General features: G+C 37.6%; 1 protein-coding gene across 39 annotated transcripts in view; it reads right to left on the minus strand.

Annotated features, from left to right (window-relative positions):
• Nucleotides 1-12074, minus strand: part of Tcf12 (transcription factor 12) — a 307523-nt gene that overhangs the window by 166243 nt on the left and 129206 nt on the right. For all 39 annotated transcript variants that reach the window (XM_087560632.1, XM_087560634.1, XM_087560627.1 and 36 more), the window contains 1 exon segment: nt 4827-4929. In XM_087560632.1, the coding sequence (XP_087416758.1) occupies nt 4827-4929 (103 nt within the window).

Genomic DNA, 12074 nt, shown 5'->3' on the forward strand with positions numbered 1-12074 from the left:
TAAGAAATGATCACTTCCTGCTATGCACATCAATTAGTGTAAGGTACCATACTGAAATACTCATATAACCATTTCATTAAAAATAAAACTAAGGAATCCTTTTGGAATGCATCTATCTAATCAGTAACTTCAAGGTCATTTCTCGCAGTCCCCTTTAAATGTAAAAGAATACTTTAAAATTAGGTACATAGTCTGTACAATTCTACCAGATTCACCACACTAGGTGGTTTATAGAAATGAGAATTTTTTTTCCATTTATACAGTGAAGAAATCAGCCAGTTCACAAATCTTACTTATAGACTTACTTTAGACCTAGATTTTACAAAGTAGGGATAACCTTTAAAGGTATTCCAATAAGGCTCCAAAAACAGAAAAAAAAAAAAAATACATGCTCATAAAGGCTCCAGATGAAGAAATACAACATCGAACTGAATTATAGAAGTATTTTTTAGTTAACAGCTGCTCAGAAGTGTCTGATTATATATCTCCAACAGACTTCAATTATTTCCCACAATTTTAACAGTTACCTTGGCCCAAAACTGTATTAAAAAGGAGGTAATTGCAATGGGTGCAGGTGATGCCTATAAGGAAGGCTAAAGTAAGGCTATACATTCAAGAAGAGTCATGAATTCTTACAACTAAGAGTGACATTCTCCTTAACATCAACTTCCACCTACGCTCCTTATACAGTGCAAATGCTGCTGGAGGGAAAAGTTTTAAAGTGAAAACTCAACAGAAAGTTGAAAGAAAAATGTAGAAATTTTCTTTGGTGAAATTACTGTTTTATTTTAAATGTAATTAATGGGTTTGATACCTGGAGTGACCCATTTATCAGCATAACTTTTATTCACCCTTATGTTGAAAGCCAGTGGTTTTCAGCACACATTATACATGTCTTGTGTCACACTTAACAATTCTTGCTTTACACTGTCAGGTGCCAGACAAAATCCATACTAGAATACCAGATTTGCATTACTTAAATCTAGGAAAAAAGAAACAAAACAAAACAAAACAAAACAAAACAAAACAAAACAAAACAAAACAAAAACAAAGGTTGCACAGGATAAGATCCCTTACAAAGCATCTGTAGACCACCAGGACTAGGATTCTCAGTAACCCAGGTTCTGGCTAACACAAATAAGGCCGCTATGAACATAGGGGAACGTGTGCCCCTGTGGCAGGGTGGGGCATCTTTTGGGCATATTCCAAAGAGTGGTATTTTTGGGTATTTAGGTCTCTTTCCTATTTCCAGAGTAGTTGTACCAGCTTGCAATCCCACCAGCAATGGAGGAGTGTTCCTCTTTGTCCACAGCCTCGCTAACCTGTGCTGTCACCTGAGGTGTGACCTTCGCCATTCTGGCTGGTGTAAGATGCTATCGTTTTGATTGGCGTCTCTTTGATCACTAAGGACTTGGACATTTCTTTAGGTGCTGCTCAGCCATTGAGATTCCTCTGTTGTGAGTTCAAGGTTTAGTTCTATACCCCATTTTTTGATTGGGTTGTTTGGTTTTTTGGTGGTCAGCTTCTTGAGTTCTTTATATATCTTGGATATTAGCCCTCTATCAGATGTGGGGTTAGTGAAGATTTTTTCCCAGTCTGTAGCTGATTTGTCATATTGACTATGTCCTTTGCCTTACAGAGGCTTTCCAGTTTCATGAGGTCCCATTTATCAATTCTTGCTCTTATAGTGTGCGCCAATGGAGTACCATTTAGAAAATGTCTGTCTGTGACAATGAGTCCAAGGCTCTTTACCACTTTCTCTTCTATTAGAGTCAGTGTATCTAGTTTTATGTCGAGGTCCGTGATCCACCTGAACTTGAGCTTTATGCATGGTGACAAATATGGGTCTGTTTTCATTTTTCTATATGCAAACAGCCAGTTAGAGCAGCACCATTAATTGAAGATGCTTTCTTTTTCCATTGTATTTTTTGGTTTCTTTGTCAAAGATCAAGTATGTGTAAATGGGTGGTTTTATTTCTGGGTCTTCAATTCTATTCCACTGATCAACCTGTCTGTCTCTGTACAACACCTTGCAGATTTTATCATTATTGCTCTGGAGTAGAGCTTGAGGTCAGGGATGGTGATTCCCCCAGCTGTTTTTTTTTTTTTTTTTTTTTTTTTGGTTCTTTTTTTTCGGAGCTGGGGACTGAACCCAGGGCCTTGCGCTTCCTAGGCAAGCGCTCTACCACTGAGCTAAATCCCCAACCCCCCAGCTGTTCTTTTATTGTTAAGAATTGTTTTTGTTTTTTGCCTTTCCAGATGAATTTGAGAATTGCTCTTTCCATGTCTTTGAAGAACTGTGATGGGATTTTGATGGGGAATGCATTGAATCTGTAGATCTCCTTTGGTAGGATGTCCATACGTTAATTCTGGCAATCAATCCATGAGCATGGGAGATCTCTCCATTTCATGAAATTTTCTTTGATTTCTTTCTTGAGAGACTTAAAGTTCGTATCATTCAGACCTTTCACTTGTTTGGTTTAGTTACACCAAAATATTTTATATTATCTGTGGCTCTTGTGATGGAAACAACCCAGATGACCCATAAGAGAAGAATGGATACAGAAAATGCGGTTCATTTACACATTGGAATACTACTCAGTTATTAGAAATGAGGACATCCAGAGTGTTACTGGCAAATGGATGGAACTAGAAAATATCATCCTGAGTGAGGTAATTCAGACCCAAAAGGACATGTACGGTATATACTCACTGATAAATGGATATTAGCCACAAACAAACAAACAAACAACAAAAAATACAAACAAATGAACAAACAAACAAAACCCTACAGAATACTCAAGATATAGTCTATAGAACTCAAAAATGTCAACAAGCTGAAGGGCCCAAGTGAGGACAACTCAGTCCCACTTGGGAGGGAGAAGAAATCAACCACAAGTGGGGAGAGAGGGAGGCAAAGGGAAGAAAAGGGGATGGGGTGGGGGGAAGAGGGGAACATGATCTGGTATTAGGTGGGGGAAAAGGACTGAGGCCCAGAGGACCAGCAGAAAGAATGGAAACAGGCGACCTCGGGAGGAAGGAGGTTGGGAGGACCCTCTAGAATATACCTGAGACCTGGGAGAAGGTGAGAGACTCTCAGGACTCAAATTGGGGGACCCTAGATGAATTGCCCTACAGTGGGGAGAGGGAACTTGTTGAGTCCACCTCCAGCAGAAAGACAGGGAGGGCATCAAGTCAGGGATGGGGTCGCTATCCTACAGTCAAAACTCTGACCCATAATTCTTTGTCTGAGAGAAATGCAGGGATGGAAATGGAAAAGAGCCCGAGGAAAAGGTCCAGCAGCAGGCCCAAAGTGGAATCCAGCACAAGGGGAGGCCCCAAGACCTGACACCATTACTGAGGCTATGGGGCACTCACAAAAAGACTGCCCTCCGAAAGACCCAACAAGCAGCTTGAAGGAATCAGATGCAGATATGGGCACCTGACCAATGAACAGAAGCTGCTGACCCCTTTGGCTGAATTAGGGAAAAGCTGGAGGAAGCTGAGGAGGAGGGCAACCCTGTAGGAGGAACAGTAGTCTCAATTAACCTGGACCCCCAAGATCTCTCAGGCACTGGATCACCAGCTGGGCAGCACACACCAGCTGAGATCAGGCCTCCAACACATACACAGTGGAGGATCCCCAGGTCTGGGTTCAGTTAGAGAAGATGTACTCAACCCTCACGAGACTGGAGGTCCCAGGAAGTTTAATGGTCTGGTGGTGTGGGTAGGGTGGGGATATCCTTGTGGAGATGGCCGCAGTGGGGGTGAGGAGTAGGGTGGGGGAATGTTGGGATATGGAACAGTTGGAGAGTGGACTGGGAGAGGAATAAAATCTGGAGTGTAAAAATAAATAAATAAATGAACGAACAAACGAACAAACGAACAAACGAACAAACAAACAAACAAACAAATAACAGCATGGTTGTCAAAGGTCAATTCTAAGATCACAATGTAACCAACTGTTGAGAAGTAGAGTAGTGAAATCAATGTCAATCACATAAACCGTGTATATTTCTCTGATGCCAATGACAGTAATGCAATAAAGGACATAAAGCCTTTAGAATATTTTCAAGTACAGTACGAACAAGAACAAAAATGTTACAAGGTAGATTCTTTTGAAACAGATTTTGTAAGAAGGGTGATATCCAATTAAAAAGAGTGATATCCAATCTGGCGGGTGGGGGCATAACAACACAATTGTGGGGCTCATTTCAGGCTGAACAACTTCACACTAAGAAAGACATATAAAGGGAGAATATTTTGCATGGGATAGAGAGAGAAAGAATGATCAACAAGAGTGGTGACAAAACAAAGATGAGATGTAAGTGAGAGGTCTAACCCTTCAAATTGCAAACACTTTTACAGATTCTCAATAAAAGTCCAAATACTTAAACAGACCCTATAATAGTGTATAAATATTTGTTTTATCAAATGTATCCAAAGAAAAATGGTTCAAAGTAAGTACAATTTGTCAATATTTTGTCCTATTTTAATTGTTATGTAAATATACCTGATAAGACAAATAGTAAAACACACGTGCCCTTGAAAGAATGTTTCTCTGACTCAGAAAACTTAACCATGTATGATATCACAAAGACACTGCCTAAACTAAGAAAAACAAGAATTCTTTTTTTATACACTCTTAGGAGTGCTCCAAAAGACCCTGATTTCCAGATGCTGGTTCCTTAGCCTGGATTAAGTAAGGAAAACTTGACTATCTCTAGCAACATGGAAGTTTTCTTTTATATATTTATATAGGATATGGTAATAGAGTTTCAGCACAGACACTTGAGAAGACTACTTACACAGAGTCATCAACTTACCTATCAGATTTGAGTTCATGAAAGGTGTTGGGGACAAGCCTTCATGGGTTCCTAATCGACTGTCATTCAAGTGATCACTGTAATGAGGGCTGTCTGTAAAACCCTATGGGGGGAAAAGACCAAAATATTAAAGAGAGTACAGTAACATCTTATTAATGACAGGCTTCTACAGGGTCTCCTAACTGAGCTCCTTATTCACCATTCACAGCACTGAAGGACACTTGCCTCCAATCTCAAGTTCAATCCCTGAGACCTACAGTTTAGAAAATGAAAATTGACGAGTACAAGTTGTTCTCTGACTTCCATGTGCTAACCTTAGCAAACATACACCACCCTATACCACCATCACCCCTCACAAAAATGAGCCAAAAAAACAAACATGTTTTTAAAAAATTCTTTATTACTCTTAAAGGAAAGTTGAGTTTTTGAGGAAACACTAACCTTAGTCCATTGTCTTCAAATTTTTCAATGCTTCTGGAGAAAAGAAAGACTAAGAACATTCTAATAGACCATCACTGAAATCATCTCTAAGACTTCGAATCATCCAAAAGAAAAGACCTTTGGATATGCTCCTATTGCATACAAGAGGAAAGTGCTACACATCATTAAAAAGAAAAAAATGAGATTAAAAAACAAACAAACAAACAACAACAAAAAACCTACCACCATATTTCTGATTTGTAATGCACTAGAAAAAATGCTTCTCTCATCCTATTCCTCCTGAGTTACCACTCTTATAAAGATCTACTCTTATGGAATCTGGGTCATTAAAAAAGGAAAATATTTAATAAAATGTCTCATTAAATCCATTATAATTTGAAAACAAAATTATAAATACCATGAAATAATAAAACTAAGAATATTTCACAGTAGCTATTATATTTCTTTCATGAAAATACAATTTCCTTAAAAGCAAATATGGGACAGAGGAAAGAAAATTTACAAAGATCTCTTTCTGGTTCTCAGACTCATACACATACCACAGCACTGTCTCCAAAATCATCATGTTTCTAGTTAATTTTTGAAATGTCAGGTGATGCCTAGCCCTCTGATAACTTAAAATCTTGACAAAAGATGAGGAAAACTGAAAAAAGACCAAGACAGACAGACCTGCCCTGCTTTCCTGAGACCACACAGCATTCTCCAGACTACACCCTCTCATTCAAGAAGACATGAAAGGAACAAAGACTGGCCTCACTACCTCTGTGGAAAAGAGATGTTAATCCAACACAAATGCTAGGTGCCAAGGGCAAACTAACTGTCGAATCATTACAACTACTTATAGATGCACATCATGACTCTGACTTCGGCTTTAGCCCTCCAGGAATGCAAGCTCCAAATTAAATGGGCTTTATATATGTCTACTACAGAGCCATGATACCTACGTGACACATAATCAAGAGTCTCCAAGCGACATTTACAACATGGTGATGCTCCAAGAATGTATTCTGGGGACCACAACCACAGTCCAATATGTCATATCCAAAAAGAGGTACAAAATAGGATGGCCTTGACCAAAGTCATTCCTTGGTGTTTATTTTTAACCTAAAAACAAACGCTGTACAAATACTGACTGACATACCACAATTCAATACACCTCAGTATTCTTTCCACCACCCCTTCTCACTGCCATTTCTAGGTACAGTGTGAAAATGAGGCAATACAGCCTATATACTCGCGGAAATCATGAAGCTGTACTAACTCTATAAAAATGCTAATTTTCAGCCATATTATTCACGTTATAGATGAACAAATTAAAATGAAAAAATATGAAAATTAAGAAGTTCCAGCTTAAAATTCAATGCAATTAAATGGGATTTTGTTGTTGTTGTTGTTGTTGTTATTTGTTTGTTTTGGTTTTGTTTTGAGACAGGGTTTCTCTATGTAGCCCTGGATGTCCTGGAACTTGTTCTTTAGACCAGGCTGGACTCAAACTCAGAGATCGACCTGACTCTGCCCGAGTGCTGAGATTAATGGCATGCATCAGAACTGTCCGGAACGATTAAAATATTTTAAATGTCTGTTTTAACCTATACATTTTTAAGTTAACAGTATCATTGCTTCAACAAATAAAATATGCCTATAAGATACCCTTCTGACTTTATGCTCACTTTATGTTGCAAAAAATTAGAAATGTTGGCCTTTGCTAGAATAAGAAAATAGACCTGAAATGATCAATGAGAACTGTTTCTGAATTAAGACATAATCAATTAAAGTTTTTGTAACTCAAGATACTTCTATTGATTTATCTATACTATCAATCAGTCAATCATCAACAAAGTCTTGCTTATCCTAAGTTCAAGTGGTTTTTCCTATCTCAGTTGGATACCTGGAACTTTTACAAGTATGTGCTCATCACCTTTTAGCAAAATTTTTCAGGGAATTGTGAGGAGATGACTCAGTAGGTAAGAATACTTGTAGTTTAAAACTAAGAACCTAAGTTCAAATTCTCAGCACTCATATAAAAACACAGCCAATCACAGCTGTATGCACCTGTAACCTATGCACTATGGGTGAAAGAACACAGGGAAATTGCTGAGACTTACTGGCCACCAGCCTAGCTCCAGGTTCTCCCTGTCACAAGACAATAGGGCAGAGAGTGATAGAATTGAACACCCAGACGTCCATCTCTCTATACACCCTCATGCATAAGCAGTTTTCTCCCTCCTTTCCTCCTCCCTCCCTCCATCTTACCTCTTTGAATTTTAAAAAGTATTGTATGGGACTGGCAAGATAGTTTAGCAGGTATTAAAAGACATAAAAGAAATTACATCTAGTGCATGAATTAAATACAACCTAATCCACTACCAGAGGGAAACAATAACCTGTATGCACTTGGCTTAGTTCAATCAAACTGTCAACAAGTTTAAGGGCACTACATTAACAGAATAATGTATTTATGATTAAAAATGCAAGTAAATGTTAGTTATATTCTTTAAAAAGTATTCTCTAGTTTAGGCATTTAGTCCCCCCCACACACACACCCACACACCCATCAATCCATAAAGCAGTTCTCAACATTAACAAGAGCTGAAACTGTATTATCTCGTTTTTTCTTTGTTCTAAAATTTTCAATGCACTACCAATCTCTATCCAGATGCCAACAGAAATGCTTGCCAATACTTGTCAATCTTGTCTTTCCTTCTCTTGACCTTTCCTCTCATTTTCTTCTTACCTATCCCTATCTCTTATATCTCCCCCTCCCCAACACACACCCCTTTGGGTTTTCAAGACAGAGTTTCTCTACGTAACAGAGCAATGTCTGTCCTGGAACTCTCTCTGCAGACAAGGATAGTCTTGAACTCACAAATATCAGCCTGCGTCTGCCTCTGTGTGCTGGATTGAAGATATGTGCCATACCCAGCATTCTTGTATCTTTTAAGTGTCTTCTCAGGTCATTTTAATCTAGTTATAAATGAAACTAAATATATATATAGAAGTATGAATATTTACATATGTATTGTTTCTATAACATATTAAACTCTAGGCTACAAGATGAATGAAACAATCCCTATGTTCAAATAGCTCACAGTTTGGAAAAAGAAACATACATGGAAGAGTGTGTGTGTGTGTGTGTGTGTGTGTGTGTGTGTGTGTGTGTGTGTGTGTGTGCGTGAGAACACACACACATACTCATAAACCCAAAATCATACTACATCGCAGTCTCTAAGGTTTGATTAATATTACTAAACGATCTGTTAGTACAAGGGACAGGTTAGCAGGACCAGTAGATTTTAAGTTAAGACTGGCCACCCTGCCACATTTCAAATTAAACTTTCTATGCAAAAACATAAATAGCACATTTGACCAAATGTCAGCACAGCTTCAAATAGGAGCATCAAGACAGACAGTACTTCTGGACAGGTAGGAGACCGCATCATGATTTGATACAGAATGCTTAAAGCAACCGAAGCATATTGATAACTAGAAAACAATTAGATATTTAGAAAATGGAAGACTAGCTCTAGCAGTACTATGTTCATAGCAACCTATTTTTGAGTGTCTCCTATAACCTAGCTTTTAAGGGATTCTATGTATTCAGCCAGTTAATCTGTTAGCATCAAGGAATCTCATAAAATGATAATCGGCATGTTAATGTAGGATCATTTCTACTGAAAGCGAACTCTCGGCTATCAGAATACTTGAGCTCCCAGAAACCTTACATACAAAAACCCGACATCAATACAGAAATAGCCACACCTTACAGCAGATCATTATTCAACTTGCCCTTCCTAAGAGCTACCAGACCTGACTAACATGGCAAGAGACACTGAAGCCAAGATCTAGGCCAAGCTGTACCAGATTCTAAACTACAGAAAGTATTAGAAATAAATGTATCATGTTAAACTACTAAGTGTGTGGCCATTTAACACAATAAGAGACAACTAATTCAAATATAAAAAGACAGAAGTATTACATGAAATGCAACTTAGATGAAATGGACTAGTGGCATAATTCTTAAGTTATATAAGTAATCTTGTTAAAGAAATATTTGAATAATCCTTTATTTATAGACAAATTAAAAATTTTCTCAGGCCTTAGTTAGGTCAAGGTGCTTGCCACCAACTCCAATGATCTGTCTGATACACAACAAGTTGTCCACTGACTGACCTCTATGCCATATACAAATATTTTTAAAAAATCTGAAAGAAAACTAAGGCCCAAATTATCTTCAGTAGTAAAACCTATCAAAAATTAAGGAGAAATTAACAATTCTGCATAAACTCTTACAAAAATATAAGCAAGTGGTTCTCAACTTTAGGCTAGCATTATCATGTTACTTAATTTTGAGAAAGAAAATGCAAAAAGAAAAGAAAACCCTTTCAGTTTCTCAGATGCGAAAACCTGCAAAACTGTAACAAACTGAATACGGAGACATAAAAACTGGCTCCATAACAGCTAATGCTTCCTGCCTACAAGTACAAGATCACTTTTACATTAGAAACTAACCATAGTCATTATTCCAATAGGAACACATTATAAAGAAAATCTATCAGAATGGAGCAGAAAAATCTCCAACATCCACATTTGTTAAATATCTTCACTGAATTAAGAAAATACAGGAATTTCCTTAATAAACCAAGGCATGAATGAAATGCTATCCAAACAACAGAAAATGTACAAAAGGACGGTACGAGTAGTAAATGATATGCTGTTAATATATAAAAACCACTTGTAGAATTTATATGTTAGACACGAATCAGAATTGAAATTTTATAAAGTTAATTACCAGCATCAAGAATTTTAAAATATTTAGTTAACTAAACTAAACAGAAAATGTACATAATCTATTTATTAAAAACTGTATTCTGAAAAGTTAAAGAAATATATACATCGAAAGGTCTCATACTCATAAGCATTACATACATCTGACAAACCTCAGAGAGTCTCCTTTTTGTAGCAGTAATCCACAACTGGTCAAAATGCAGAGAGGGCACCTATCCCTACTGATACATTTAACAGCACAACTCATATAACTAATGCCCTGGGAATGTCTAAACAAAAGAGGTAGAAAGATAGCAAGAACCTGAGGTCCACTACAAGATAGTACCTTGTACATACACAGAAATTGTAACAATACAGTCCCCTAAACAAGGCTTGCATAATGAATCCAGTGAACATCCCACCATAGATGGGGAAATCTAACAAGGCTCCATCCCTAAAGAGCTACAGACATTAACAAGAAAATATCCACGGTGCATTGTCAACTTAAAAACAAGTCTGTAATGAAAAGAATGGATCAAGCAAGACACCCTTCAGCATGACTCCTTCTCAGGAAAGGCCTCTGGCAGGTCCCCAGAGGAGACCCCGGGGAAGGTCTAGTCCTCACAGAGGAAGACAGCTACAGGCATTATGCCCTGAAGAACTGCCAGTAAAGCAAGGTACAGAAAAGTTTGTGTAAAGAACCCATTCATGTTCTGCACAACGAAATCACCTTAATGCTTCAGACTCTCTTTGCCCACTAAGACAGCTGGTATTTTGTTGTTGCACAATAAAACAACTTCCTAAACACCAAAAATATATTCTCTTCTCTGTACAAAGCACCATACTGATTATATTACGTTGTGGTACAAGTCTGAAGGTCCTCCAAAAGGCTGGTCACCTGATGTCCTACCGCATCCGTCATGTTCAAAGGTGGAGCTTTATTTGCTGAGCTACGGACACAGGGTAGACACCTAGGAGGTGGGATCCAAGTAAAGAAGTGCATCCTTGGGCCCTATATTTTGTTCCAGTTCACATCAAGAAATTATGGAATTAATTATGCCTTTGTGCCTCTATTTTCACAGGTATTTTGTCACAGAGACAGAAAGCTGAATGCAATATGAAATACAATGAATGCAATATGTAATGGTTTCACTTGACAGGGAGAAAGCTGGTTTATCAGTTTACTGTGTTGAAGACGAGCATTTCAGAATGACCATTAGAGTGTGGGCAACACAAGTATGTCACAAGAAAAACATATTGACAAAGCTAAGCCCTCTGGCATTCAAAATCTCCTTTTGGACTTTTACTTCGCAAATGGCATACACATTTTAAATAATTTGAAGAAATAAGGCATCTTTTCTTAGCATGTACTAATCTATATTTGTTATAAGAATATAAGGGCCTAGGAACTGGCTTACACTATTCCCCATCCCACCCCCTCAGTAACCTCCAAATATCAAGATCTGTAACATAAAAAACTTTTCCCAGTTTCAATAACTCACACAGAATTTATTTTCATGACTTATAGGACCTTTTGCTGAATTTAAAAATCACAATAGTCCACCATCTTGTCTGGGACAGACTCCAGGACTTCAAAATAGTTGTCTTTCCAATAAAACATCCAGACTTTTAAAGTTCTTAGCAAAGCTTTGTTTCAGAATGGATATATAACTTATGTGACTAGAAATAAGAGAGAAAAAACTTACAGATTGAAATTGGTCTGTCTATATATAAGATGTCCTCTATTTAATTATAATTAAGAAAAAAAATCTTTGCAGAAAGGAAACTACAAGATCAGAACTCAAGTTGTTTGTTCAAGTCATTTGTTTGGTGCTACAGCTCAATTTTTACTTCACATAAAATTTTTCTTTTGTAAAAAATAATGATAGTAAGGCTGGCGATGTGATTAAGGTGTGTGCTACCAAATCTGATCACTTGAGTTCCAGATTCAAGACACACATGGTGAAAGAACACATTTCTCCAGGTTGTGTGTACACACACACACACACACATACACACACACACACACACACACACACACAC

This window comes from Rattus norvegicus, chromosome 8 (genome assembly GCF_021556685.1).
Source record: "Rattus norvegicus strain SHRSP/BbbUtx chromosome 8, alternate assembly SHRSP_T2T, whole genome shotgun sequence".
Lineage (NCBI taxonomy): Eukaryota > Metazoa > Chordata > Mammalia > Rodentia > Muridae > Rattus > Rattus norvegicus.